Genomic DNA, 26,306 nt, shown 5'->3' with positions numbered 1-26,306 from the left:
CTATTCTTACATTTACTTATCAACAAATTTTACAGATCTGAGTTACACTAAGATATGTGAATGCCCTGGTGAAGCAGAGGTCCTTATTCTCAAAGCATTATATATTTATAAATTTCTTATCAGATTAAGAGTATATGAAGTGAGGTAATATTGAATTTGAATCTGTGGCTGACCTTGGTATTGATTTCTTACCTGGAATGTGTTTGATGAATCTTCTTGGGCCTAATTATCAGCTTCAACTATATTGATCCAGTAGCTATAACTATTCAGAGCACAGTGAGGTTTTTTTTGTTTTGTTTTGTTTTTTAACATCTTTATTGGAGTATAATTGCTTTACAATGGTGTGTTAGTTTCTGCTTTATAACAAAGTGTATCAGCTGTACCTATACATATATCCCCATATCTCCTCCCTACAGTGAGGTTTTTAATAGACTTTTGCATAGCCAAAATTATGACAAAAACTTGGGGTCTTTCCTGGCAGTCCAGTGCTTAAGACTCCATGCTCCCAATGCAGGGGGCATGGGTTCGATCCCCGGTTGGGGAACCAAGATCCTGCATGCTGCACAGCGCGGCCAAAAAAAAAAAATTTTTATGACGAAAACTCTTCACTCATAAAGGATATCCTTAGGCCCTCGTGTAGAAGCAAGCTTTTTTAATGGTTTCCTAGTTTACTGCAAATGAAAAAGGAGATACGGCCAGAAACAGGAGATTGTCAAGAAGTGACAGATCACAGAGAAAAGACAAAGTGATACAAGAGCCTTCAAATCATAGAACTATAATTGAGTTCTACTTAGTACTAAGCAAATGTCTTCACATATTGCAGTAGCCTCTGGGGATGTTTCTGTAATGTACATAGCACAGCACAGTATAGATCTGAGAAAAGGTGTGGTCACTATTTCCTCCCTGCTAAGAAGGCAGGAAAGGATATAAATACTTTTTAGAAAGATTGTCACTTAGGAACCTTGTGATAAAAATAAAAGTGAATAGCTATGATGTCTTACATGTTCTAACAGGGAAAGATATGTCTCAGGTATTATGTGGAAAAGCAAATTATGAACAGCATGTAACATGCCATTTTTATTAAAAAGAAGAAAAAAGAGATTAGTAAACAGAAGAAATCTGAGTGACTCTTATGCAAACTGTGAATAGCGGTTAAGTCTGGATGGTGGGATTATATATGACTTTATTATTTCTAAAAATTAGAAATTATATTTCTGTTAATGTTTTTTAATTTATAAAAGTAAGCAGGTATGTCTTTCCTAATCAGAAGAAATAAAGGTAATAAAATAACCAGCTTAAGAAGGCAGAGAAGTATACATACATTTTAGAAAAATCTGGTGCTTGTTTAATGGGTAAGTGAATTTTAAACGTACGTGGAATGTCTCCTACCTAGACAATGCAGATAAATGATTTATCACTCTACAGGAATGTCAGGCACTCTACAACAATGCTAGGGTGTCAGTAGCCCTTTGCTGATCAATTTTCCCCAACCATTGAAGTGAACTTACATACATACATATCACTATTGGGTTTTTGACAAGATTTTTGTTTCTATGGCCCCATTCCCCAATTCTTTGAAATTGTATTTGCTTGTGGTATATTACGAGTGGGAGATTCAATAATTTTCTCTTACAAGCAAATTTATTTTTGTTTTAAGATTTTGGTTTTAAACCTACTGGCTGATATTTGAAAGCATAACCATGCTCCTCAGTTCCAGTGTTTTGTTTGTAATTGGTCCAATTTATCTGATTCAGGTGCATTGTGGCCAGGTATGAAACCTGAAAGTGGTTTAACTCAGACTCCATCTCCAAGTCAACACAGTGTTCTTACCTGCACTACAGGGTTAACCACAAGCCAGCCAAGCCCAGCACATTATTCTTATCCCATTCAAGGTAAACAGGCATGGTTGTGTGTGTTTTGTTTTTTTGTTTTTTTTTTTAAATTATTATTGTTTTTTGTTTTTAATCTACCTGTATCTCCAAACATACTGGGTAATATAGGATATTTGCATTTGTGCATGCTTTTTGTGTTAGACAAACTAGAACCTAGGAGTGTGGTTCATAAGTAGTTTAAGCCTTTGACTGTGAACTGCTTAATAGAATTGAAGACTCCTCTTTTGCACGTTGGTGTCCAGAAAACCTGTCTAATTTTGTTCTAGTCTGTTCTCGGTGGCATTTTGTCCTGTAAATGAGCAGAAGACTCCATGGGTTAGAGCTTTGCTGACTTCTTTTATGTGAAGTCCAAATAGAATGGAAAGTGAGATTGAGTGCTGCTTTGTGAGATGTGTGCTGCTTTTCTGCTGTGGTTTTTGTTATACCTCCACCCCCATTTACTACTTCTTGGTGAGCTTTTCTCTTGTTCAAAAAATTCAGTGTTGTTTCTATTTTGTGATGGAAAGGATAGCATTAAAGCTTAAACTCTAAACATCTCTGCCTTCCTGAGTTCTTCCTCTAAAAGGTTAGAGTTATGACAGGACTATTTGGAATGAAGACAAAGAAACTCAAAAGGCACTGTGAAGTTAATTCCTTACCCTTCCAAGTCCAATGCAGGGAATTTGTCATTGCTCCAAATTGGAAATTAATGTCCATCTACTTGGCTTCTCATCTGCCTCCTTTCTCCTGATTTCTCCCAGCTTTTAAATATTATTCCTTATAAAACCAGTCCTAGGTATTCTTAAAATATAAACTTTGATGATGAAAAACTGTTTTGATATAGATTATATTAAACAAAATATTTTGATTTACAGTATTAACTGTTTTCAATAAAATGATTGAGGACTACTTTTTCTTAGTCTGTTGGGAACAACTGGTTACTACATTCCTAAGACCTTGCTCTGAGCTACCTTTATCTCTTATTGTTTACGGAGTCTCCTTTTAATTATTTTCCCTTCTTTTTATGTTTGTCCCCTCCCCCTTCTTTCTTTCTAAAATGGGAACAAACCAGGAGGAAAAAACTCAAGAGCATGACTTTGTCTTCTCTACCCCCTTTCATTTTTATAAAGTGTTCCTCTACTTTGGTAGGCTTTGGGGTCCAACTACAGGCAAATCTAGTAGCCAAGTCCCTCCTAAACTGATATATCTCTGATGACTACACCTAGGTCATGAAAGAAAAACAAGGAGTTCTCTTCCGTTATATTAATAATCCTCTCCCAAGGTGTAGAACCACCACTCGTCTGTACTTGTACCTTGAATTTGAGGAACCTGATAGCTGTGCTTACTTCTCCCTCTTTGTAAGACAAGAGGAACCACCTTTTGGGGGTCTTTTAAGAGCCATTGCTTTAAAAAAGTCATGAAGCTATGCTTTCAACCTCATTTGCCACTATCCTAATTTCTTAACCTTTTAGTACATTTTTTCCCTTTAGATCAATTAACCCAGTTTCCTCCATTGTGCTAATAATGATCACTGTTGGTATTTGTTAAGTGCATATTATGTGCTTAGCATTATTTTAGCAGAGATAGGTGTTACTCATGTAATCACAACACACCTATGAGGGAAGTACTGTCATTAATCTCATTTTACAGATTTGGCACATAAGACACACAGTAAATAAGTCAAGGATGTAAGCTGGGCAGCCTGACCCCAGCACATGGGTGTAATGTTTATGATTTTCAATGTAGAAGTCATGGTATCAATATCACCTCCCATAATTGAGAACCTATACTTGCAAGTACTTAAATTCATTTCCCTTCCCTTTTCTGGTTAACCTATTGGCCCATTATATTGCCATTAGAACTTTGGCGAAGGGTAGAAATTAACCATCAAGTTATTAATTTTTGCCATTTATTCTGAGAAAAAGTTGGTAGAAAGCAAGTGGTAACAATTGGCTAAAAGGAAATATGGGTATTACTGGCACATTTGAATCACCTGGATTCTCCTCTATCAGTATCACTCTCCTCACCCCCACTTTTCATTTCCTTTAGCACAGATAATTAATGTCAGCTCTCCAGGGCTTCATCTTCCCCCCTGTGTAACTACCCAGTCATTCCACGGAATAAAAACAAGGAGCATTGTATTGATTTTTTTTTTAAAGTGGTCAAAACAGCAATGTCCCCTCATCCCCTCCGGAAGCTTTCAACAATTGACAATAGCCCATCTTCCCGGGGGAAGTTAGGGAAATTACAGCAAATTCCACTTCTGGCTTGATCAGCTCTGATCAAAACCTTTTCTTTACTTTATACTTCAATGCTCATGAAAACCCTTTGATTAAATAGATCTGGCTTCTTTATATCAACCTTTTCCTAGAGTGTCTGTGACTGTGTGGCCCAATCTCTGGTTATTTTCTTCAATTGAGATGATTTAAATAATTAAAATTCAAGTAGCAAAATTAATTTCAGAAATTTCAGAATTAATTTTAACCCAACCTTGAATTTCAGTGAATGTCTTTGGGCTCTGATAGTGTTGGTAACACACAAGAGTCTTTCGTTGACTAGGAGATTTGTTTTGTATTTTAATAGACTTTATTTTTTATTGTAGTTTTGTAGATTTGTAGAAAAATTGAGCAGATGATAGAGAGAGTTATATATCCCCCTACGCTGCACACAGTTTCCCCTATTATTAACATCTCACATTAGAATGGAACATTTGTTATGATTAATGAACCAATATTGGTACATTATTATTAATTAAATCCTAGGTTTATTTAGATTTCCTTAGTTTTTACCTGATGTCCTTTCTCTGTTCCAGGATCCCATCCAGGATACCACATTTCATTTGATTGTCATGGCTCCTTAGGATTCTCTTGACTGCAGTTTTTCACACTTTGCTTGTTTTTGATAACCTTGACATACTATTCATGAATCCCACGAGTATTTATTGAGCTTTACCTATTGTAGGCCGGATGCTTTGCTGGATGTTGGAGGTGATGAATAAGGTAGTAAGATTCTGCCTTCATGGAGCTTACAGACTAGGAGGGGAGGCAGAAAACAAACAAGTAAATAAATAAATAGGTTTTGAAAAGTGCTCTGAGAGGAAAAAAGAATTGGTTGTTGTGACTGGGAAAACAAGAAAGGAATTAGTTCTAATAGAGGAGTCCAGAGAGAGTCTCTCTGGAAGTGGACATGCTGAGAAGGAATGATCATGCTGGAGGGCAAGAGGGACAGACCAGGGAGAACAATTCAGGCAGGGAGAGCAACATTGCAAAGGTCCTTGAGTGAGAAACAGTCTCTCTTGTTTTGAGTAACTCGAAAGCTGGGTGAGCATGGGTGGTAGAGAAACATTCATAAAATTAGAGAGGTGGGTAGAAACTAAATCTTGCACCAACTTCTATGTGCCGTTAACCCTTGGGTTTACCCTCCAGCTTTAGGGCAATGTCACTTAATTCAACTGTGCCTCTCACAGTTCTATAACCACAGTCTTCTGATTAAAGCTATCTCTGTATCCTGACTGTTTCAGGTGGATCTCTAATGGGGCATGGTTCTCAGAAGCTTTGTCTTTCTATGATTTCACAGCTCTGTTGCAAAACAGGAGTGGGAACTATCCGAAAACAATTGGCCATGCCGTTGGCATTTGGAGAGCTAATAGTCTTTAAATATATGTATCAATAGGAGTTACCACTTGAGTTTTATTTTATCCTCTAAATTTATTTTTGTTGCATATTTTATTGCTGCTGCTTTTGTTTTTTAAATCTTCAGTTTAATTTGTTGTTGTTGAGACCTAGATGTATATTTATGTAGGATGATCAGTGCTTTTATTTTTGAGGTGCCTGGCTATTTAGTCATCGTTGTGCAGGGGGTACGGCATGTAGTGATTGTGTATATTTTAAAGTGAGTTTAGCTTGGGTTCAATGCTGGTTACAAGAGCCTAAATAAATACTATTTATTTAATTATCATCTAACTTTTATCACTAGAGTTTAAACGCCATGAGAGCAGGGACTTTGTCTTGTTCACTACTCTACTCCTCAGTGGCTGGAACCATTTCTGGGCACATAGTAGACCCTGGTTTGATGAACTAATGAATGAATGAATAACACATGTTAGAAATTATTTGATTGAGTTGGAGAAAGAACTGTTATTGAGCCCTATAAACTTTCTAGGTTAGCAGACCAACATTTCCTGTAATAGAAGCCACTATTGCTGAGAGGAATTTGTGATTTTTAGTACTGTACTTGTTAAAAACTTGCTATCAACAACTAGCTAATCCAGTCATTAAACTTCCTGTCAGGGATAATTAAGAATATGTGGCCAGTTGTTTGTAAGGTCTACCTTTTTACCTGCAGCCCAATTCTGTAAGTGATCTGAAAATTGTTAAATTTATAAAACTACCTTGTCAGTCAGAGCACCTTTTTCCCCATGTGTGCAGATATCAGATGTGAATGAGTTGTACCTCTAACCGTTTATAAATCATTAAGAAGGTAGAACAGAATTAAAGGTAAATGGGAGGAAAAGAGGAATATACGCTAGGATTAGGGCTATAGAAAAATTGATCTAGAAATGGGAGTTTGCTGGGAGAGATAAACTTAAGAGATTAAATACTTCATTTTCTTTCCCACATTAAATCACCTGTGTTTAGCCAGCAGGCCTGCCTAGCATAATGTACTGGTAATAGAATCTGGAATGTACTCAAAATTCTTTTCCCACAAGAATAATTAAAAACTACTTGTAGAGTCATTTAGCTTATATACAATGATTTCTTAGGACTTTCCCCCTTAGGGGAAAAAATATTGATGGGAAGAAAATATCATCTATAAATTATAAAATCTGTTTCATTTAGGTGTTGGGTTTAAGAAAGTAGACAAGAATCCTTTAGTTTACCTGGGGGAAGGAGTACTGTAGAAAAGAAAATCTCCCTGGATAGTGACGAAATCTGATCCCTAGCTCAGCCACTGACTCTGAGGAAAGAAAGGGCACTGGATGAAGAATTGGGAGATCACAGTTGTCATTTTGACTATCTACCTTTAACCCCATGACTGTGGACAAATTACTCTAACTCTTCTTTGTCCCAAGTTCTTCTGAAAGCTAGCAGTAGCTGTTCCTTATATCTAATTTACCTCAATTTCTTCTAGACTTTCTTCTAAGCAGAGTACCCTTGGGGAAAGGGATAAAAATTCCCTATGATTTTGACCAGTCCTCTCGTTTCTTCTGCATTTGTTCACCTGCACTATTCTTTTTTTTTTTTAATTTATTAATTAATTAATTTATTTTTGGCTGCGTTGGGTCTTCGTTGCTGTGCGCGGGCTTTTCTCTAGTTGTGAGCGGGGGCTACTCTTCGTTGCGGTGCGCAGGCTTCTCATTGCGGTGGCTTCTCTTGTTGCAGAGCACGGGCTCTAGGTGCACGGGCTTCAGTAGTTGTGGCTCGCAGGCTCTAGAGCACATGCTCAGTAGTTGTGGCACGTGGGCTTAGGTGCTCTGCGGCACGTGGGATCTTCCTGGACCAGGGCTCGAACCCGTGTCCCCCACATTGGCAGGTGGATTCCTTAACCACTGTGCCACCAGGGAAGCCCACTTGCACTATTCTTAATGGAGGTTTTCCTAATAACTTTCCCTCTAGAGGACTTTGTCGCCAATGGGATAGGTAGTCAGATAGTGTGGTCTACCTGATGGTGAGCCTTTATGGTGTGTGTGACTGCGGTAGAAACCATGTATAAGTATGCTTATGATGAGCAAAAGAGAGGAGTTCAAGAGCAGTACCTCACAGTTTCACATACATTGTCCACCTGAAAAATGTCACTGTGACAAATACCAGTCACTGAGGATTTTATTAAAACCCTGGTGGAATCTGTGATAGAAGGGTGTGAAAAAACCCAAATTTCTTGTCCTGAGACAGGCAGCCTAAGTAGCTTATGAAATAAATTTTTCCCTGGCCAGAATAATATTGAATATTTTCCGAATTTTTCCAGGCTCATGAGTGAGATCATTAAATGCCAGAACATGGTGTTTGTTGAAGCAACTCGAAGCACTTTAGAATTTGGAGAACTACATCAATTTCTCAGAGTAATTGTGTTGCACCAGGAAAGGCATAATTTGGGGCAAGTGACAGTAAATATCACAGTGTAGGACTTAACACGTGGATTTACCAGAGTTCTTGTTGTTTCTACTGGTGTCAGTAGGTCACACTGCAGGTGAGTTATTTTTCAGCTGCCAGAGAAGATGGACTGGAGTGATTTGGTTTAGGTTCTGATTTCACTGGTATCATTAGTATGAACCAGTGCATTGTGTTATATCCTTCTAGGACTTTAGTAGGAATAGTTGAAGACTCAAGTTGAAACAAAAATGTGTGAACTGTTTTATTTCTAATCAAGTCTAAATTAAGGTATGGCATGCAAAAGAGCAAAACCAGTATATAGTATTTATTTCCTTTGCCAATGTTTTTTATCTCCTTGTAATCTGTTTCCTTAGGACAGAATATATTTTCAGTTTCATTTAGGCTTTTACATAATATCTTTAAACACTTTCCATCTTATAGCTTCAAGCACAAATGCCAGCCTGATATCCACTTCATCTACTATTGCCAATATTCCAGCAGCAGCAGTTTCCAGCATCTCAAACCAGGTACGGTGCTGCTTTTCCTCCTGTTGATATGGTTCATCTAGCTAGCTCTTCCTCTCTTCTTTCCATTATCAGTTTGCCAATCTAAGAAACAACCAGTATGGACTGTGGAGAGACCTTTTTCTGGATGCCCTCAGGACTGAGACCTTGGATGGTTTCTCAGGCTACTACCCAGTTTCTCTCATTCCATTGCTAAGACTATGAGTGATATGATTATATCTGCTCCTTTATCTACTGTGTGTGTGTCTGTCTCTTACCCTGCTGCCACAAGAATGTAAGCTCCGTGAGGGTAGGGATTTATTTTTCTATTTTGTTCAGTTATTTGTTCTGAGAGTTCAGAAAAATGCCTAGTACTCACATTAAAGGCACATAATAAATGTTTGTGGAAATATTACTTCGGCTTTTTTTTTACTTAGCCACTCATTTCTTTGTGAATTCCTTGTGGTCTGGTCTTGATCACTATTCTACTAACTCTGTATGTTTAGATCACTGTTAACATCTTCAGTGTTTTAGGGTTTTTTTGGTTTTGTTGTTATGTTTTTATTTGTTGTTTTCTCTGCGGCAGTTAGTATTATCAACCACTGTCTCCATGGATCTTTTTTGTGGCTGCAGTTAACATTGCTATTCTGGTTCACTTTTTATGTTTTGACTGTTTTTGCATTTGTTCATTCTTTTAGTCCACAAGTATTTATTGAGTTCCTGCTGTGTACCTGGAATTCTTCAGGGTAACATCTCTCTCCCTTTGCATATCCTGTCTTCTGTCATGGACAGTCTGTTTAGTTTTCCACATGTTTATTATTTCATCCCCAGGAATGTTTAACCACATTCACAATGTCCATTTACTTCTTCCAAAATGAAGATTCTAGTCCTGACCTCATGATATCTACAGGCTTCCTGCTGATTGATGGGCTTTTTTTTTTTAAATATCCTATTATTTCCCTAAGTTGACCATATCTAAAACCAGCCTTTCATTCCACCCTTTCTTCCATTTCCTTGTCCTCCAAAAAGTAATACCACTTTTTCCTATGGCCTCTCAATTCTTGTCAGTTACACTGTTTTTTAATATACCTAGGCCTAAAACCAGACCAGTCATCTTCGATTTTTTTTTTCCTTACCCAGCCCTAATCCAGCCATTTCTGGAATTCTTTCCTGCTTTTTCTTTTTCTTTTTTCTTTTTTGGCTGCGCCACATGGCATATAGAATCTTAGTTCCCTGACCAGGGATCTAACCTGTGCCCCCTACAGTGGAAGCATGGAGTCTTAACCACTGGACTGCCAGGGAAGTCCCTGCTTTTTCATTTTTGCTGTCATTTCCCATGGTTTAGTTTTTTCCTCTTTAATCTTGAGTTAAGTATTCATCTCATCTTTAATTTTTCACCATGCCTGTACATTTTCTAAAACACTGTCTGATGAATTTTCTTTAAATGCCACATTTTATCCTGTCACTCACCTGCTCAGAATCTTTTCATATTTTTGTTTATTTGAATTTGATGATCCCCATTTCCTGCTCCCACACAAACTATACACCACTGCCTAAAGAATCCAATCCTATCCGTAACCAGTCATTCAGGCCTACAGAGATCCTTTGTTTCATCCAGACTCAACATCTCTGACCCCTTAATAAAACCTTTCCAGGGCCTGTTCATTTTCCTATCCCTTCTGCTTCTTTGTCTCAGAAAGCTCTCTGTCACAGTCTGCAGTGATAGTTGTCTTCCTCTGTATTTTACTCATTTGACATACAATTTATTGCTAATTTGTTGGTCTTCTATCCTGCTAGACTGTTTTTTTAAAATTAATTAATTAATTTATTTATTTATTTATTTATGGCTGTGTGGGGTCTTCGTTTCTGTGCGAGGGCTTTCTCTAGTTGCGGCAAGTGGGGGCCACTCTTCATCACAGTGCGCGGGCCTCTCACTATCGCGGCCTCTCTAGTTGCAGAGCACAGGCTCCAGACGCGCAGGCTCAGCAATTGTGGCTCACGGGCCTAGTTGCTCCGCGGCATGTGGGATCTTCCCAGACCAGGGCTCGAACCCGTGTCCCCTGCATTGGCAGGCAGATTCTCAACCACTGCGCCACCAGGGAAGCCCTATCCTGCTAGGTTTTTAACTCCCATGTACCAACACATACACACACACACACACTCACACTGTGAATTGTATTTGGCTTATGGTAGATGCTCAGTGTTCTTTATAAATAATTGGTCTGATCAGTTAGCTTCTTCCTACTTGTCACCAATATCAATTATCAGTGGAATTTTTTTAAGGTGTGTATTTGAGCTGTGCATCATACCCATTTTTTACAGCTTTTTTAAGGTGTAATTGACATACAGTAAATTGCACAGATTTAAATTGTATGATTTGATAAGTTTTGTCATGTATGTGCCTGTGAAACTACCAAAAGTTCCCTTCAAATATTTTAAAGAAACTTTATTTTTAAAGAAAACTTGATTATTTAAAAAAAGAGAGGGGACTGCCCTGGTGATCCAGTGGTTAAAACTCCATGCTCCCAATGCAGGGGGCCCAGGTTCGATTCCTGGTCAGGGAACTTAGATCCCACATGCCGCAACTAAAGATCCCGCATGCCACAACTAAGACCCTGTACAGCCAAATAAATAAATAAATAAATATTTTTAAAGAGAGAGAGATACTCAGTTTTTAAACTGGGAAACTTTAATGTAGGACATTCGCTTTTTTGTTTAAGCTCATCTGTCCTTAAAAGCACTATCATCTAATGCAGTGTTTTATAAACTTCTTAAAGAGTAGACTCTTTCCTTCAAAAATTCTGTGCAGAAATTTTTGCAGAAATTCTGTACATAAAGTAGAAAAAAAAAAAGGCTGGTATAGTAGAAAAGGGACATTGTGTGTACAGTGCATGGGACACTTTGCTCTCAGCCTTAACCTCATCCCAAAGACAGTCCCTGAGGCGTGTCCTCTTGACTCTTAGGTTTCCACAGAATGCATTTCGAAAATCATTGGTTTAGGTGGAAGACTATATAGGTTAGGTAAATAAGAAGTCGGGTTAATGTTTTAGGGAAATAATTATGAAAAAGAGGGACATGAAAGTCTCTTGTGTTGAAATTAGTGTTATGCTCTTGCTAAGAGGCTTATTTTCCTCCCTTATTCCCTTTGACCTACAGGACTATCCCACCTATACTATCCTTGGTCAAAGTCAGTACCAGGCTTGCTACCCCAGCTCCAGCTTTGGAGTCACAGGCCAGACTAACAGTGATGCTGAGAGTACCACCTTAGCAGCAGCCACATACCAGACGGAGAAGCCTAGCGTCATGGTACCTGCTCCTGCAGCACAGAGACTTTCCTCTGGTAAGCTCTGCATTTGGCTTAAGGGCATTTCATCCAACAGGCGATGGTGAAGATTATTTTGTTCTGGTCTAAGTCACTGTTACCATGCTATTGGCCTTCCTTCTCAGGTGAGGAGTATTTAAACACTGTAGCCAGACAACGATGAGTCGTTGGCAGACTGAATATAATACCTGATGTTGTGAACAGAAAAGTACCAAGAATGAAAAGACTTTATTTATGACTCCCACTCCACCCTCCCTGTAGCTATAATATGCTTGTCACAGAGAACTTCAGAATCTTAGCACATTTTATAAAAGCTGGGGGACTGCAGTTTTAGTCTGTGCATAATTGACTTCTGGTTAGGCCTCACAACAGTAGTTCTTAACTTTTTCTGTGTCATGGATCCCTTTAAGATGCTGAAGAAAGGTATGGTTCTTTTTCCCCATGAAATACATAAAATTTAACCTACAAATGTAAACCTCTAGCTTTGAAATGGATCAATGAATTATGATGTCCAGATTAAAAAATCCTGACATAAAGACTTTATGCACACATTCAGTAAACATATGCACACACTTTTTATCCCTATTTTTTATGAAAATTTGGTGGTTCACTGTCATGTCATGTAACTTGGGGAAGGACTGTTTATCGTTAACACTGATGCATTTTTAAAAACAGTGGTCTACATCAACTAATGCAGTTTTCTGTGCATCTTGCCTCTACTGGTCTTCTAAATAAATGGACATACAAATGGTTGCTGCTTCAAACCTACATAACTTTGAAATCATTACATGTGTTGATGCCTTAGTTTTGAATTAATTTCTCTAAATATCTTTGTTCTTCATAACAATTTTAACTTTTTAATAATGGAGAGTTTCAAACAGTGGCAGAAGTTGTCAGAATGGTATAATGAACCCTTATATATCTGTCATCCAACTTCAACAATTAACAACTCATAGGCAATCTTGTTTCAACTATACTTCATCCAATTCCCTCCTCAAATTCCAGGTATCATATTTATTTATAATGCTTGATAACATAACCACAGTGCCATTATCCCATCTAAAATATTCAACAATAATTCCTTAATAACATAAAATACCAAAGGGTATTCATATTTCTAGTTTTCTCATAAATGTTAGGAGTTTTGTTTTTCTTTTTACAGTTTGTTTAAAATAAGATCCAAGTAAGGTCCATACATTGTGATTGGTGGATATTTTGTTTTAACCTATAAATTCCCCCATCTCTTTTTATTTCCGATTGTAATTTATTTGTTGAAGAGACAATCAATAGACTGTTTGTCCCATACCATTTCTCAGTCTAAATTTCGCCAATTATAACCTTAGAGGGTAGTTTACCACAGCCCACTGCCTTCTGTATTTTATTTAAAGTGGTAAATGGATCTAGAGCAGTGGTTTTTCAGTTAGAGGTGGTTCTGTGCCCCCTGCCTCCACCCCCATGCCCCCACACCCAGGGATATTTGGCAATGTATGGACACATTTTTGGTTGTCACACTGGGAAGGGGGTGCTACTGGCATCTAGTGGGTAGAGGCCAAGAATGCTGCTTAACCAAACATCCTACAATGCACAGGACGTCCCTTCACAACAAAAACTATCTGGTCCAAAAAGGTCAATTGTGCCAAGTTGAGAAACCCTGATCTAGAAGCTTAATCAGGTTCAGGTTTAATTTTTTTTTTTTGGCAAAATGACTTTATAGATGTGTTCTTCCATTGGGAGGCAGGCATATAAATTCTAGTTATAACTCTCTTTATGATGTTTGGTCTACATTTCCAAATTGCTTAAGTAAAGTTTGGTTTTCCAGCCTTTATCCCTGCAACATGATTCTTAAGGGCAGAGAACCTGCTGACCATTCTGCTCTGGTTCTTATAGCCTGTGACTACCCTGGCAATACCGGTGTCTCACTTTTCCTTTCTAGGAGACCCTTCTACAAGCCCATCTTTGACCCAGACTACACCAAGTAAAGATGCTGATGACCAGTCCAGGAAAAACATGACTGGCAAGAACCGGGGCAAGAGGAAAGCTGATGCCAGCTCTTCCCAGGACAGTGAATTAGAAGTATGGGAAGAAACTCATTTGAGCTGCAACCTTTTTTTTTCTCATTTCTTAAATTTATCAAATATATATCTGAAACTCATGAGATTATGTGGTTCTGTGTTGTATACCCTATAATTCCTGAGCAAGAGAAAATGAATTGGCCAAGTGAAAAGAGAAATGTAAAAACACATTACTCTATGCCCATATCTTACCATATCACTTTCAGATCCTTTTCACCAAGAGCATTGAAAAAGCTTTTTTGAATTTAGATAGCCAGGTCACTTTTTAAGGGAAAGAACAAACTGTTTTCTGTATTCCAGAGGAGAACAGAAAGAATAATGCATCATATTCAAAAAGCAGAGGGTGTCACAAGTAATATACTGTTCTCCATTTAAAAATCTCAAAGTAAAATGAGAGAACTAAAGTGCTTTAGGCCAAGTTTCTGTGAAACATGCAGCCAGATCTGGTAACTTATTAATGAGATTGGCTCTCACTTATTCTGTAGTTTAAACACTATAGGAATTTATTATGGGCATACATTTGGCTTCATTATTAAAAGACTAGAAATTCGTACAAAATTCTAATAATAATGGAGTTTTGATATTAATCCTTTTGTTTTCTTTCTTCAATTTTTCTATAATGTGATCATTTAATAAGAGGGAAAAGCCATATTTAAAAATGAGTCCATTGACAGGTGTTCAGAAGACATAGGTAAATTGAGGCTATGTTTGAAACCTCTCTTCCCTTTTGTTACTGGGGGCGGCGGGGAGGGCAGGAGGAGAAAGAAAGAAAATCTAAAGACCTGATATATTTCTTGGAAAAAATGGAGTACTCACTCATTTTTTAAATTGTGGTAAGGTATATATAATATAAAATTTACCATTTTTTAAGTGTGCAATTTTAAGTACATTCACAGTGTTGTTCGTTACTGCTATCTGTTTCCAGAAGTTTTTCATGATCGCAAACAAAAACTCTGCACCCATTAAGCAATAATTCCCTATTCTCCCCTCCTATTAGTCCCTGGTAACCTCTGTTCTACTTTCTGTCACTATAAATTTGCCTATTCTAGATAGTTCATAGAAGTAGAATCATACAAAATCTATCCTTTTGTGTCAGGCTTACTTCACTTAGCATAATGTTTTCAAGGTTCATCCATGCTGTAGCATATATCAGAACTTCATTCCTTTTTATGGCTGAATAATTCCATTGTGTATATATACCACATTTTGTTTATCTGTTTTCATCTGTGATGAACGCTTGGGGTTTTTTCACCTTTGAGCTATTGTGAATAATGCTGCTATAACACTGCTGTACAGGTATCTTTGAGTCCCTCTTTTCAATTATTTGAAAAAGTATAAACCTAGGAGAAGAATTGTGGGATCATATGGTAGTTCTGTGTTCAGCTTTTTGAGGAGCCACCAAAATGTTTTCCAAATGACTACACCATTTTACATTCCTACCAGCAATGTACCAGGGTTCCAGTTATTTCCCATTTTTTGCATAATCCATCCTAATGGGTGTGAAGTGATGTCTCATTGTGGTTTTGATTTGCATTTCCTTAATGATTAATAATGTTGAATATCTTTTCATGTGTGTATTGGCCATTTGTCTGTTTTGTTTGAAGTAATGTCCAAATCCTTTGCCCATTTTTAAATTGGGTTGGTTTTTTGTTGTAGAATGTTAGGAATTCTTTATATATTCTAGATATTAATCCCTTATCAGATATAAGACGTGCAGATATTTTCTATGGATTGTCTTTTCACTCTTGATAGTATCCTTTGATGCTTAAAGTTTTAAATTCGGATAAAGTTCTATTTTTCTTTTATTGCTTGTGCTTTTGGTGTTATATTTAAGGAAACAAGATTATGAAGATATTCACCTCTGTTTTCTTCTAAGCATTTTATTGTTTCAGCTCTTAAATTTAGGTCTTTGATCCATATTGAGTTAATTTTTGTACATAGTGTGAGGTAGGAATCTAATTTCATTCTTTTGCACATGGATATTCAGTTTTCCCAGGACCTTGTTTTGGAAACAGTTTCCTTTCCCCATTGAATGGTCTTGGTATCCTTGGCAAAAAAAAAAAAAAAAAATCAATTGACCACACATATATATATAAGCATTTATTTCTGGGCTCTCTCATCTATTCCATTGGTCTGTATATCTATCCTTATGCTAGTACCACACTGTTTTGATTACTGTGGCTTTGTAGTAAGTTTTGAAATCAGGAAGTGTGAGTCTTCCAACTTTGTTCTTTTTCAAGATTATTTTGGCTCTTCAGGGTCCCTTGAGATTTCATACAAATTTTAGGATGAGTTTTTCTGTTTCTTTAAAAAACACTGTTGGGATTTTGATAGGGATTGCATTGTATTTGTAGATTCCCATTGGGTAGTATTGTCATCTTAACAATATTAAGTCTTCTATTCATGAACATGGAATGTCTTTACATTTATTTAGGTGTGTCCTCTTTGATTTCCTTCAGTGATGTTTTATAGTTTTCAGTGTACAAGTCCCGAAGTGTTAAATTCATTCCTAAATATTTTATTATTTTTGATGCTGTTGTGTTTTAAAATCCTCTTAGAATTATTCATTGCAAGCTTATAGAAATACAGCTGATTTCTGAATTCATTTATTAGCTCTCAACAATTTTTTGTGGCTTAAGGGTTTTCTATATATAAGATCATGTCATCTGCGAACAGAGGTAATTTTACTTCTTCCTTTCCAGTTTGGGTACCTTTTTTCCCCTTTCCTTGCCAGTTTATTCTGGCTAGAATTTCCAGTACCATGTTGAATAGAAGTGGTGAAAACAGGCATACTTCTCTTATTCCTAATCTCAGGGATAACGCTTTCAATTTTCCACCATTGAGTATGATATTAGCTGTAGGTTTTTCATATACGTCCTTTATCATGGTGAGGAAGTTGCTAGTTTATTGAGTGTTTTTATCATGAAAGCGTGTTGAATTTTGTCAAATGCTTTTTCTGCATCAATTGAGATGACCATGTGGGTTTTTTCCTCTATTCTGTTAATGCAGTATATTACATTGATTTTTCTATGTTGAACCAACCATTCTTGCATTCTGGGAACAAATCCCACTTGGTCATGATTTATAATTCTTTAAATATGCTGCTGAATATTGTTTGCCACTATTTTATTGAGGTTTTTGCATCACTGTTCATATGAGAATTGGTCTGCAGTTTTCTTGCAGTGTCTTTGTCTTCAGTATCAGGGTAATGCTGGCTTCATAGAGTGAGTTAGGAAGTGTTCCCTCCTCTTCAATTTTTTTGGAAGATCTTAAGGATTGGTGTTAATTCTTCTTTAAGTGTTTGGTAGAATTCAGCAGTGAAGCCATCTGGTCCTGGGCTTTTCTTTTTTGGGATGTTTTTTATTATTGATTCAACCTCCTCCAGTTAAAGATCTGTTCAGATTTTCTATTTCTTTTTGAGTCAGTTTTGGCACATTGTGAATTTCTAGGAATTTGTTCATTTCATCTAGATTATTTGTTGGTGTATAACTCTTCATAGTATTTTCTTATAATCCTTTTTATTTCTGTAAAATTGGTAATAATGTCCCACTTTTATTTCTGATTTTAGTAATTTATGTCTTCTCTCTTTTTTCTTAGCCAGTCTAGCTAAAAGTTGTCAATTTTGTAGATCTCTTCAAAGAACCGACTTTTGGTTTTGTTGATTTTCTCTATTTTTTTCCTACCCTCTGCTTTATCTATCTCTTCTAACCTTTATTATTTCCTTCCTTCTGCTGGCTTTTTCTGGCAACTTAAATTGTGCAGTTTGGTTTTTGATTGAGATCTTTTTTAAGGTACACATTTGGAGCTATAAATTTCCTTCTTAGCATTGTTTTCACAGCATCCCATAAATTTTGGTATGTTGTTTTTGGTTTTCATTCATCTCAAGGTATTTTCTAATTTCACTTATTTCTTTTTTATCCATTGATTGCTTAAGATAGTATTGTTTAATTTTCACAGATGTGTGAATTTTCCAGTTTTCCTTCTGTTATTGATTTCTTGTCTCATTCCATTACGATTAAAAAAGATGCTCACTCATTTTTTAAAATATTTTCCTCACTCAGCGGGTATTTCTGTGGGACTTAGATGAAACCATCATCATCTTCCACTCCCTTCTTACTGGATCCTATGCCCAGAAGTATGGAAAGGTAATTTGAGTCTTTCTTCCTTTGTTGTAACTGTCCCTCTCCTGACTATGTGTGCAGGTAACCAAAATCACTGTCTCTGTTATCTCCATCTTACCCTGTTGACCTTTCACCTTTCACATAAAACTTCACCCAATGGCTTATACCAGGCAGACTACATGGTCAGGCAGAGCTGATGATAAAGGTAGAGACTAGACCTGGGACCAGTGCTAAAAGCTGAAGTTGTTGGAGAGCGGTATTTTGCAAAGACTAAGTATGGGACTGAGGCTCAAAACAGAGTGGAGTCTCAGGATTATCTACTCCAAAGACTAGTCTGTTATCCCTGTGTCACATATAACAACCCAAACTGAGCATACCATTTAGCTGAGAATATACCAGATCTGTACATTTAAAATATAAAATATCTTTCTAAAATAGATTATATACCCTCTTAGGAACTTCCCTGGTGGTCCAGTGGGTAAGACTCCACGCTCCCAATGCAGGGGGCCCGGGTTCAATCCCTGGTTGGGGAACTAGATCCTGCACGCCTGCCGCAACTGAAGAGTCCGCATGCCGCAACTAAGAAGCCCTCATGCCGCAACTAAGACCCGGCACAGTCTAAACTAATTAATTAATCTTTTAAAAAAACCTTAAAATAAAATAAAATAGATTATATACCTTCTTAAATGAAACATACCAAGCAGGATTTAACTTCAGTCATCAGTATTAACATCAGTTTTGATAGAGGGCTGAGCTGTTTTGAGGTAGTGGCTGTATATTTCTGTACTAAATTACCTCCAGGCTCCCATTTTTTAGTTTCTGTGAATTAATTTTATAAAAATATCAGCCTCCTTTGCTTTCCTACTTTTACTGCTCCTAATTATTTCTTATTGTCACCAGTGTTTCTGTTAGAAGTACTTTCCCATAGGCTTTTAGTATCTAGACTGGCAAGCTGACATAAGCTCATATACTATATAACAAGACTGGTAATGAGAGTATATAAAATAAGAGCATACTGCCTTTAAGGGAAGGTCTGATAGTTCATTTTAAAGCTACGTGCATTGGTTTTCCTGCAAATATTTCTTTACTGATTTCCTGGTTGTTGAGATTGTCAGATTACTGACTTCTGGTGTTGTACTGTGTGTGTGAGGTGGGGGGGTATGATAATGGGTGTTATAAGAGCAATATTTCAGCGATAGTTAGAATTTCTTCTGAAATGGAATTTCTCCAAAAATTAAGTGTTGTTTTTTTTTTAAGTGGGTTAAGTTTTCTAGAAACTAAAGTCCTAAAGTCCTGAAATGTTTAACTTTGCACAATCCCAGATTCTTATAACTGTGAATGAAATTGCATCAGTAATAGTGAGAAGCACTGTTGTGGGCCAGTGTTGTTTTGGCCTTGACCCAAACTATTTTGAACCCTTTAAAGATAAGAACCAATGCTGTGAGTGCCAAGTCAAGCAAATTATTCTCTTATTGTCTTTCAGGACCCAACAGTAGTGATTGGCTCAGGTTTAACAATGGAAGAAATGATTTTTGAAGTGGCTGACACGCATCTATTTTTCAATGACTTAGAGGTAAGCATTTTAAATTGTTTCTGCACTTCAGTGAAACACTTTGTTCAATAACTATTTATTGAGCCTGTGCTTTTTGTATTTAGAGGAAATGTGGTTAGACAGGGTAGGTATGGAGAGGGCAGCTCGGCACTTGGGTGTACATAGTCTTGAAGGAATAGTGCCTTGGCTAGGTCACCACAGTCTTAGTTCTGAGCTTCAGTTTTATTGGCTCAAAAACTTGATTTTTGTTAGCTTATTTGGAAGTGATCTAGCTCTAGGGGCAGTGCCACCCCATCAGGCAAAACACTGATATATAAACCAACATTCCAATTTATTCAGCTATATTAAATAACATACAGAAGGTGGCTTTGATTATTTGTACTCTTGAATGTTTTTCAGTTTTACCTTCTTAAAAGATAGCCTCTTGATTTGTCAGGTCTGTAGATGGCTACTGTAACTCGTTGTATTTTATACGTGCTTGTCCATGTGTAGGTTAGCCTTGATGTCAGATCATTTTATAGTTAGGTGGAGGGAAACCAGGAAACACCGAGAGCTTCTTGGTTAATTTTTTTGGTTTTGACATTTGAGTTCATCTTTGAGGTGAACATCGTGTAGTGGAAAGAGCACAGGACTGGGAATCAGGAGACCAGACTGCGAGGACCAAGTTAGGAAAGTTATCTCCCCATTCTGGGCCTCAGTTAAGCAGTTACCATACACAACAAACTAGTAACAGTTGTTCTATCTCAGGATGGGAATGTATTGCTGGGACACAGAGGTGGGAAGGAGCAGACTTGTCACTTAATGTCCTTTTGAATTTTGAACTGTGTACTACATATATTACCTAGTTTTTTTTTTTTTTTTTTTTTACCTAGTTTTTTAAATAGTGAAAATTTTAAAGTAAATAAAATTTTAAAGTAAAATGAACATGAAGTAATCCTCTTTCTTTTAAAATACAACCTAGTTCTACTCAACAGACAATTCTCCAACAAATTAAATTAATAGGGCTCTAAACTCCAACACTTTTGTGTAAGCTCCACAGTGCTTTAATCTTCCCTCAACTTCACATGTTGATAAGTTGGGACATTATAGTTTTATTCAGCAAACATTTATTGAAAACCTACTATGTGCCAGTAATTGTTGCCAAATTGTATTTGTAATGATTTTCTAGACATAGTCCTCACTCAGGACTGAAAGTTCTGTGAAGAATTTGACCTGAATGTGTTCCTGCCCCCCAGGTCAGTGGTTCTCAACTTTAGGGGGCATAAGAATCACCTGGGGAGCTTGTTAAAAATGAAGATTCTAGGACTTCACTCACAGAAATTCTGTTCAAAAATATGCATTTTTAAAAATCTTCCCCAGAGGATTCTGATGCAGGTGGACATCACGGCACCACCCTAGGTGGTGTCAGAGGACTGAATCTGTCAGTTAGGCAGTGGGTGGCGTTTTATGTCAGTAGTAGTGTGGGCTTAGAGGAAAGAACCTTGGATTCAGATTAGAAGACCCAGGCTCCTTCTGGTTTCTTTCTACCACTCACTAGTTTTATGACCTTGGGCAAATTGTTTTACCTCACTTTTAGAATATGAGGAGATTGACTTAGATGACCTCTTCTAATTCCTAAGTTTGAATTTACAAATTTCTGTTTCAGTCATTCTCAGTTTTGATACCACACGCACTCTACCAGCATCTGTTTCATCTGCAAAAATGTATTGAGTACATGCTATATAAGGGCACTGGACTAGACTAGAGGGGTACAAAGGAGATGTAAGGCATGGTCGTGCCATAAGAGGCCTACAAGGTAATAGGACTTACAGTCTAGTGTAGGACATAGGCACACCTAACAGTGTAAGGGAGCTTGTGTTTATACCCATGGACTGTTGGAAAAATGAACTATTGAGATAAGAGCATAACTGAGGGTTGGGATGGTTAAGGAAGATTTCATGAAGACTGAGGAATGTAAATTAGGCCTTAGAAGAAGTTGAACAGCAAGGGGGGTGAGAGTGATCCTCCATACATAAGAGACCATAAGGTATTTCATCACCTTGCCATTGTTTGTGGTATTTTTACAATATATTGTGGTGGTAGTAGCACTTCTACTCCCTGGGCTGAAATAATGTGTGGTTTTGTCTTTTAACAGGAGTGTGACCAGGTGCATGTGGAAGATGTGGCTTCTGATGACAATGGCCAAGACTTGAGGTGATAAAAACAATGATGTCTTAAACATCAGTACACCTGTTATGCACAAGACACTGTCTAGGTTCAGAGGAAAACAAAGATGAATAAGACACAGCCCTAAAAGAGCTCACAATCTATTAGAGGAGATAGAAACAAACATAGTTAACGATGGCATGTAGTGTGAGAAGGTGACAATAGAAAATGTGATGGAACACAGAATAGAAAGTAATTCTGATGGGGGTGGGGAGCAGGTGGTGCCAACATTGGAGTGGCCTTCTCAGCACAGTAGAATTTAAGTATGACCTTGATGAATGGGTAGCATGATGGAATGAGAAAAAAGCATTCCAAAGTAAAGGATATACTAGTTTCTCTTTGGCCAGATTTTCAGTCGGGAAAAGTGTGCTTCCAGATTGATTGGTTTTAGATACAAATAAACATCAGGGATTTCACCAAGGAAATTAATTGTGGGGGGTCTGATGGTGTCAGGAGTGACCCTATGGAAGACAATCTTAAACATTAATATCACAGTGAACGCTAAACCAAGGAGGTCTCAGTGGCAAAATGCTTGCTTGGTCTCCTCCTTTCTCTCTTGGCTACTGTCTTCTAGCTCAGTAGTCTTAGCTAAGAATAATCCAAAAATTTATCTACCTTACATTTAAAGACCTTTAGAAAAAAAGTTGTCACATCTTTTCATGTTAATTTGTTTTAATGTTTATCCCTTTTCATAGGCAAAAGTTTTTCCATGTGTCTACCCTAAAATTGTTTCCTCTGTGAATTCTCAAATCTAGAGCAGAACTGGACACATCACTTAGTAAGGATGTAACCCTGTGGTGCCGAGAAGGATAGAAAGGTTTCACTTCTGGAGCAGATCCAGTCGTGTATGCTGTGTCTTGCACAGCCTTGGAGGGCACCAGTCTTAAGAGATTTTACTCACCTTAGGAAAAAGCCTGGTCTGAAGCAGTTTACAATCCACTCAACCCTAGTATTTTTTTTTTTTTCTCTTATACATATGGCTAACTAGTAATTACCTATCTTATGTCTTGGCAGCTTTATTTTCTTAAATATAGAATCTCACACTGAACTCTATTTTGACTTCTGATTGAACCAAGTTGTCTCTAATTCTGTCAGTCATTTGGAAATCTTGACTTAGGAAGTATTAATCCCTCCCAACCTGTCTAACTATATAATAGCTGTCTATTGCTGTGTAACAAATTACCCCAAAATTTAGTAGCTTAAAACAGTTACCATTTATCATCTCATAGTTTCTGCAGGTCAGGAACTTGAAAGTGACTTAGCTGGGTAGTTCTGAATCAGGGTCTCTGAGATTGAAGTCAAGATAGCTGAAGCTAAAATCATTTGAAGGCTTGGCTGGAGCTGGAGGACCTGCTTCCATGTGTGGCTGATAGGAGGGGGCCTCAGTCCTCACTATGGGCCTCTTCATGGGGCAGCTTGAGTGTTCTCCTGTGACAGCTGACTTCTTTTAGAGCAGGTGCTGTAAGAGAAGCCTGGTCTCTAAAGTCCAACACCATCACTTCCACCACGTTCTGTTTATGTTCAAATACTGTCCATACCTACAGGGAGCAAAGTTAGAAGAGAGGAGTATTAAAGAATTTGTGGACATATTTTATAGCCAATACAGTGACCCATGAACTTACTAAACTAGCCAACAGATCACTGAAGGAAAACATTCCCATTTTCTAACTATTATTAGAACTTGGGGTTAGTTCCTTCCATTATTTTTTCATGTTTCTCCTTTTTACATAGTTGCAATCATTGTGTGTGTGTGTGTGTGTGTACACAAAAGTTTTGTATTCTGGGTTTTTTTCACTGTAAGGTATTTTCTGTCATTAATGAAAAATGGTCTGTCTGAAGCCAGCCTCTAGGGGATGCTGGTGATTGAATTAGTCTTGCTTCTCTTGCTCTCCCTTTCCATCCTTTCTTTGATAGAAGTAATAGGCTTGAGATGGAGGACTGATGAAAAGATAGACTCTGACATACAGAGATTAAGAAAGAAGATTCTCAAAGCCTGGCTGTCAGATGCCAGGAATAGGACAGAAAATCAATCCCAGGTGGCATTCAACCAAAAACTCCATGCAGTATAGATTTTAATTTTCATCATCCTCTCTCTCTACAGCAACTACAGTTTCTCAACAGATGGTTTCAGTGGCTCAGGAGGTAGTGGCAGCCATGGTTCCTCTGTGGGCGTCCAGGGAGGTGTGGACTGGATGAGGAAACTGGCTTTCCGATACCGAAAAGTGAGAGAAATCTATGATAAGCATAAAAGCAATGTGGCTGGTAAGTGTGGCATACAACCAGCTAATTTTCTGTTTTGTTCTGACTTCCTGTTTTTTTTTCCAGGGTTTGCTTAGGGCTCCCTGACTTATGAATTTGTGCCACAGTAACATTTTAACTCTGTATTTAAAAAAACAGGTTTGATGGAAACCCTCTGGGGAGGAAGCTCTGCAGTTCTCATGGACTTCTCTTGGTATAACTTCGCAAAGTTCTCTTGTTCTTTTTAGATAGATGCCTTTTTTAAAGGAAATGTGTTCCATAGATTATGTTTGATGGCATGTGTTTTTTTCTGGGGTCACAACTACTATCAGTAATATTTAATAGGTTGCCATATTTTTGAACAGATTTACATAGCCATCGGGACAAGTCAGGTAGAACTAGCAACCAGGTTTATAGTGGATGGAAAACTAGGTCCAGGATGATAGGTTGGCAGTATCCGTGCATTGTGATTTGAAGGACCTTGGAAATTCTTTCTGCCCAGATAGATCTCAAATGTCAGGTGCCATTATGCCTAAAATTCTATTATTTGGAATTAATTAATTAGCCATAGATTGTTCAAATTAGAAGAGACATTAGGGAACTAATCTAAATCCTTCATTTTGCACTTGAGAAAATTGATGGTCCATCATGAGGGTAACAAGGTCGGGTCACATAACAAATTAGTGACCATACCACAACTGGAATCCCGAACTCTTGGTCCACTGCACTTTACATTCATGCAATTCCTTTTTTAGTGATATACCCTTGTGAGAAAATATTGAAAACTGTGAACCATCGCCCTCAAACACCTCCATCTGCACAAAATGTTGCGTGAAGTTTCAGGGATTCCATAGACTGCCTAGAAGTATATTACGTCAGGTCAAGAGGGCCCTCCTACCTACCATACCACTACTGCAGTGTGGGGCAGAAAGTAAAAACAGGGCTTCAAAGATCAGTTTGGTGCATTCCTGTTACAGTGCTCCAATACCAGAAAAAATCATAGGCATCTGGGCTTTTGGGAATCTAATTTATTTACTTTTTTCAGATTCCTTTCTTTACTGCTTTTTTTTCTTCATGATTCAGAGCCAGTACTTTTTATTTTGGTAACCAAGTCTTTTTGCTCTTTCTCTCTCGCAGACATTAGCCTTTCTTTTGTTCGTTTTCATATACAACCTAAGTCTCTGGTCCTTTCTCTGCCCAGTGAGTGTCTGGACCTGGTTTCCTGAAGAAAGTGATATATAACCCTCTGTGAGAATCCCCTGAGCCCACCCTGGGGAACATAGTAAAAGTAATATCCACCTGTATTTTGTAAAATATGAATTAACAAAAGTGCCACATGATATTAGTTAAATATATGACATATGCGTGCTTATGTATATGTCATACATGACGTATAGATACTTGTTTGGTTTTTGTTTTGTTTTATCAGAAATTTTGAGAGTCATCTAATTCTAGGCTTGCATTGTGAAAAACCATCAGGCTGAAAACAAATTATACACAGTTCTACTCATAGAGATGACTTCTGTTTTTATGCAGTGTTGGTAATAGAAAGCAGAATTTCTCTTTTTACCTTCACTACAGAAAATTCAGAGCCAGGTTTATTATTTGAATATTGTAACTCAAGTGTCAGGTAGCGTGCTCCCATCAGATGAATTGTTTTTTGTTTTGTGCTTAATCATCTGATCTTAAAGAAATGTTTTAGTCTCTTATCAGCTGGAGTTGTTTCAGAAGTACAGTACAAATAAATGACATTCAGAAAGCTGGTGATTCAGCCTGGGATCTCAGGTTGATGTGTTCTGAAGGGGGTGAGAGCAGTCACTGTGGGAGCAGTGTATGATAGTGGGAAGATTTCTGAGACCAAAAGCCACTAACTTGCTGTGTATTCTCAGGCAGCCGCCTTTCCTCCGTGGGCCTCAGTTTCTTTAGAAAGAGATTGGAAATGCTGTGGACTCTCCATCTGTAATTTTTCCCCCTTTGGTTCTTGATGTCACATCTAAAGCAGTGCTACTCAAAGTATGGTCCACTGGTCTGCAAATTATGTTACCGGTTGGTGATGAAAGAAAGAGCCTCTGCCAGAACCTAGTCACAGTGTTTCTATCAGCTGATTTTGTTGTTGTAATTATGCACCTCCCACCTCCCCCAGCAAAATATTCTGGTGAAGAAAGTAAAAAAGGCATTTTGAGTAGGCTAGGGTTTTATCAAGGAGAGAGATGTGTTAGCTCAGAAGAATATTTCAGTAACTCACACTGTTTCCAAATTGAATTTAGAAGTCGCTTTCTCTATGCCAGCAAGGATGTTGTCAAATGATGAATGTGTCTACTTTTATTCCCAAA

The 26,306-nt window shown here is 37.6% G+C and overlaps 1 protein-coding gene and 1 long non-coding RNA gene across 11 annotated transcripts in view; one reads left to right on the top strand and one right to left on the bottom strand.

Annotated features, from left to right (window-relative positions):
- Positions 1–26,306, top strand: part of EYA3 (EYA transcriptional coactivator and phosphatase 3) — a 122,722-nt gene that overhangs the window by 81,473 nt on the left and 14,943 nt on the right. For 8 of the 10 annotated variants that reach the window (XM_036827381.1, XM_036827342.1, XM_036827351.1 and 5 more), the window contains 8 exons: positions 1,755–1,892; positions 8,402–8,487; positions 11,620–11,803; positions 13,719–13,858; positions 17,919–18,002; positions 19,462–19,551; positions 21,665–21,723; positions 23,837–23,997. In XM_036827381.1, coding sequence (XP_036683276.1) covers positions 1,755–1,892; positions 8,402–8,487; positions 11,620–11,803; positions 13,719–13,858; positions 17,919–18,002; positions 19,462–19,551; positions 21,665–21,723; positions 23,837–23,997 — 942 coding nt within the window. The remainder of the gene's footprint in view (positions 1–1,754; positions 1,893–8,401; positions 8,488–11,619; positions 11,804–13,718; positions 13,859–17,918; positions 18,003–19,461; positions 19,552–21,664; positions 21,724–23,836; positions 23,998–26,306) is intronic. The other 2 variants (XM_036827417.1, XM_036827408.1) reach the window with 2 other exon arrangements.
- Positions 3,648–26,299, bottom strand: LOC118881991. Its single transcript, XR_005016643.1, has 3 exons — positions 26,219–26,299; positions 22,948–23,273; positions 3,648–4,903 (listed from the first exon to the last, which is right to left on the bottom strand). It is a non-coding gene; the product is annotated as an uncharacterized LOC118881991 (long non-coding RNA).

The sequence above is a fragment of the Balaenoptera musculus genome, chromosome 1 (assembly GCF_009873245.2).
Source record: "Balaenoptera musculus isolate JJ_BM4_2016_0621 chromosome 1, mBalMus1.pri.v3, whole genome shotgun sequence".
Taxonomy (NCBI): Eukaryota; Metazoa; Chordata; class Mammalia; order Artiodactyla; family Balaenopteridae; genus Balaenoptera; species Balaenoptera musculus.
The sequence above is the reverse complement of the archived record's forward strand: the minus strand, read 5'-3'. Positions and strand labels throughout refer to the sequence as shown.